At 42.3% G+C, this 3,470-nt stretch overlaps 1 protein-coding gene across 4 annotated transcripts in view; it reads right to left on the reverse strand.

Annotated features, from left to right (window-relative positions):
- Tmem260 (transmembrane protein 260) overlaps positions 1-3,470 on the reverse strand; it is a 74,247-nt gene that overhangs the window by 17,587 nt on the left and 53,190 nt on the right. For all 4 annotated transcript variants that reach the window (XR_003376738.1, XM_026778096.1, XM_005371322.3 and 1 more), the window contains exon 11: positions 1,426-1,597. Coding sequence is in view for 3 of the 4 variants with exons in the window: in XM_026778096.1 (XP_026633897.1) it covers positions 1,426-1,597 (172 nt within the window). In the remaining variant the exon portion in view is untranslated. The remainder of the gene's footprint in view (positions 1-1,425; positions 1,598-3,470) is intronic.

Genomic DNA, 3,470 nt, shown 5'->3' on the forward strand with positions numbered 1-3,470 from the left:
TTATTATTATTATTATTATTATTATTATTATTATTATTATTCTTTCTCCTCCTCTTCCTTCTTTTTTACAAACACACTCCCGATTACAATAAATTCTCTGTCTGTGAGCTAGGCAAGTCCTACCAACTCAGCTACACTCCCAGTCCAGGAAAACTGTTTTAATAGTACAGTTTTTAAAAAGTAATCACTTTCTTCTTTTTTAAAAAAAACTCAATTTTATGTGCATGTGTATTTTGCCTGCATATATGTCTGTACCATGTACATGCCTAGTGCCCAAAGAAGCCAAAAGCAGGTACTGGATTCTATGGACCTGGAATTACAGATGCTGTGAGTTGACAGATGGATGCTGGGAATCCAGTCTGGACTCTCTGGAAGAGCAGTCAGTAGAGGTCTTAAAAGGTGAACCATCATCTACTCTGGTCAGACATCACCATTCTTACAAGCTCCTAACACTTTTCTGTCATAGGATTAATAGTGTACATAAAAATTCTATAGCTATGTTGTAATTAATAATTTCCAATTTAAATGAAATGTTTACTTGCCCACATTTTTTATATCAATTTAATTTTCATAAGCTGGCCAATGTACAATGTTATTTGCTTGGTGAACTGGCTAAACATAAAAACCTAGGCTGTCATTTGACTGTCGGGTGAAGCATATTGATAAACAGCTTAAATGAGGAAGAAACAAGTTATAAATGAGCCCCAAATACACAGGACTGATGTGGGAAGGTCATTTGTTTATCTGTTGATTTCACTGGTTAATAAAGAAACTGCCTTGGACATTTTCATAGGCCAGCCCTTAGGTGGGTGGAGTAGACAGAACAGAATGCTGGGAAGAAGGGAAGTTAGGCAATCGCCATGCCTTTCCTCTCTGGGACAGACGCCATGGATCCAGCCGCCAGGTCAGACATGCTGAATCTTTCCCGGTAAGACACCACCTCGTGGTGCTACACAGATTATTAGAAATGGGTTAAGCAAGATATGAGAGTTAGCCAAGAAGAGGCTAGATATAATGGGCCAGGCAGTGTTTATAAGAATACAATTTGTGTGTTGTTATTTCAGCTCCTACTACACAGGACTATGATATCCTCATTTTAAGGATGATTACAGACGGTAGTATACATTGGTAATTCCAGCACTTGTGAGGTCAATGCAGGAGGACAGGGAATTCCAGGCTACCTTGGTCTACACTGTGAGACCCTGTAAAAAGCAAAAAAAAAAAAAAAAATTTCTTCTCCCCATAGAAAACCCACCAAAAATGATTACAAAAAGTTTACCCAACCATAATTTTAAAAAGAGCTTATCTGTCTGTTTATTGGATGAATCATACCATTTGCCCAGACTGGTTTCAAAGTCACAGGCACATGCATGAGTGATGTATTGAAAGGTTGCTATATGCCGAGGATGTTTTTCTTATACTTACTTCTTGATCCACTAGGGAAACATCCGGCCTCAACCCCTCACAGTAATGCAAGTAACGGAGAGAATTCCCTGGCAAGTCTCCCCTGAGTAAGATGATTGCATCACGAGGCATGGAGTCCAGGAGATTTCGTGCAAACTGATCGATCACATTATTGGTTCTTTGGTCACAAATGCTAAATAAAAAGATTTTTCAGCAAATTAAAACAGTAGCACATTTCCACAACTGTAACAGGCCAGCTTTCTTGGCCATGCTTTCCTCCCCTCCCTCCCTCGCATCCACATGGAGTGCTCCAGGGTACCCCACACTGCTCTCTAGGAAGGTACACCACTGTGAGAACAGCTCACTAGCTCAGATTTTTGTTTATTTTATTTGAGACAGGGCTTCTCTGGGTAGCCCTGGCTGTTCTGTAATTAGATTTGCAGACCAGGCTGGCCTCAAATTCAGAGATCTGCCTGCCTCTGCCAAGCCCCATCTCAGCTTGTTTAGAGAGGTGCTAAGAGAAACTAGAGGAGAAAGGAAAGCCAGCTGCATTACTTCCACCAGTTGATAATCATTCCATATAAAGCAAACAGTCTGTCTCAGTATAATTCTCCACCCCAAGTAACCCAATTCCAGTTACCAAAGTAGTTTCTGACCACGTAGAATTAAGGTATTTCATCTTAATTCCATTTCCTCCAAAAGAACAGTCAGAAAAGCAAGCGGAAGTCTGCTATTTCTGACAAGAGCTGATATGGCACCTGTGTGACTTGTGTCTTGCTGAGGCTTCCCACCACCTTCCCCCCCTTAAGGCTTCCTGAGGTGGCCTTTCCTTGGTGGTCAGGTCACTGGGGATGAGAACATGGAGAAGGAAGTGACTGTCTGTGACTGCAGAGCTGCCGTAGCTCCAGCTGTTATCTACCCAAGCTAACTAGGCAGCACAGCTCCTTCTCAAGAAAGGCTTTCTAACGTCAAAGCAAAGGTGAATGAGTTCAGAGAGCAATGCATGAAAGGAGAAAAGGCTGAGAAAGGAAAAAGCACCAAAATGTAACAAAACAAACAGCAAGCCATGCCATTCTCCGTCCATCTGCATTCTGGGCCGAGAAGGTGCTAAGTGGAATCACTAGGTTGGTACCACAAGTCAAAGATGCTCTTCTAGAATAGAGCATCGCCCCGTCCTTGCAATCCAACAGCAATCGATGACTGCTTCCTGAGAGGAAGAGCCTTTGCTTTGCTAGTGACAGCTCACATTTTGTCACCAGGAAAGTTGCTATTTATTCCATTCTCTGGGGACAAATAGAAGAAAAAACAGAGAAACTGCTCAGTCTGTGCACATCACTGGTGTTGAGGCTGGACATCCCTCAAAGGCCTGAGCCAGGGGATGGACAGAAAGACTGAGATTGGGCTGGATAAAGTTTAGAGACTTCTTGGTACCACTGATAGGATGTATAGCCCATCTCACAAGGTGATGGGGATGAAGGCTTCCTTATGCAGCTTCCAGTCTGGAATTATAAAGAGACTTAGTCTTTCTTTTTTTTCTTAAAGATTTATTTATTGTATATACAGTGTTCTGTCTGCATGTGCATCTGCAAGCCAGAATAATAGGCCAGACCTTACTACAGATGGTTGTGAGCCATCATGTGGGTGCTGGAAATTGAATTCAGGACCTCTGGAAGAGAAACTTAGTCTTTAAAGTGAGGTTGTAAGGTTCTGCATAATATGGCACCATGGAGGCTGCTTCTATGAAAGGCAGTGAAGGGGAGGTTCAGAATAAAACAAAAACAAAATCAGCCTTTATCCCAAAGACAGAAGCAGAGGAAGAGCTCTGGAAGCCTTCAAAGAAAGCAGCAAAGTGCTAGGAAAGGGCAGAAGCAAAGATGAACAGCTCACAATGATGCACAGCACACAATGATGCACAGTACACAATGTACAGCACACAATGATGCACAGCACACAATGATGCACAGTACACAATGCACAGCACACAATGATGCACAGCACACAATGATGCACAGCTCACAATGATGCACAGCTCACAATGATGCACAGCACACAATGCACAGACACAA

Source organism: Microtus ochrogaster, unplaced genomic scaffold (genome assembly GCF_000317375.1).
Source record: "Microtus ochrogaster isolate Prairie Vole_2 unplaced genomic scaffold, MicOch1.0 UNK105, whole genome shotgun sequence".
Taxonomy (NCBI): Eukaryota; Metazoa; Chordata; class Mammalia; order Rodentia; family Cricetidae; genus Microtus; species Microtus ochrogaster.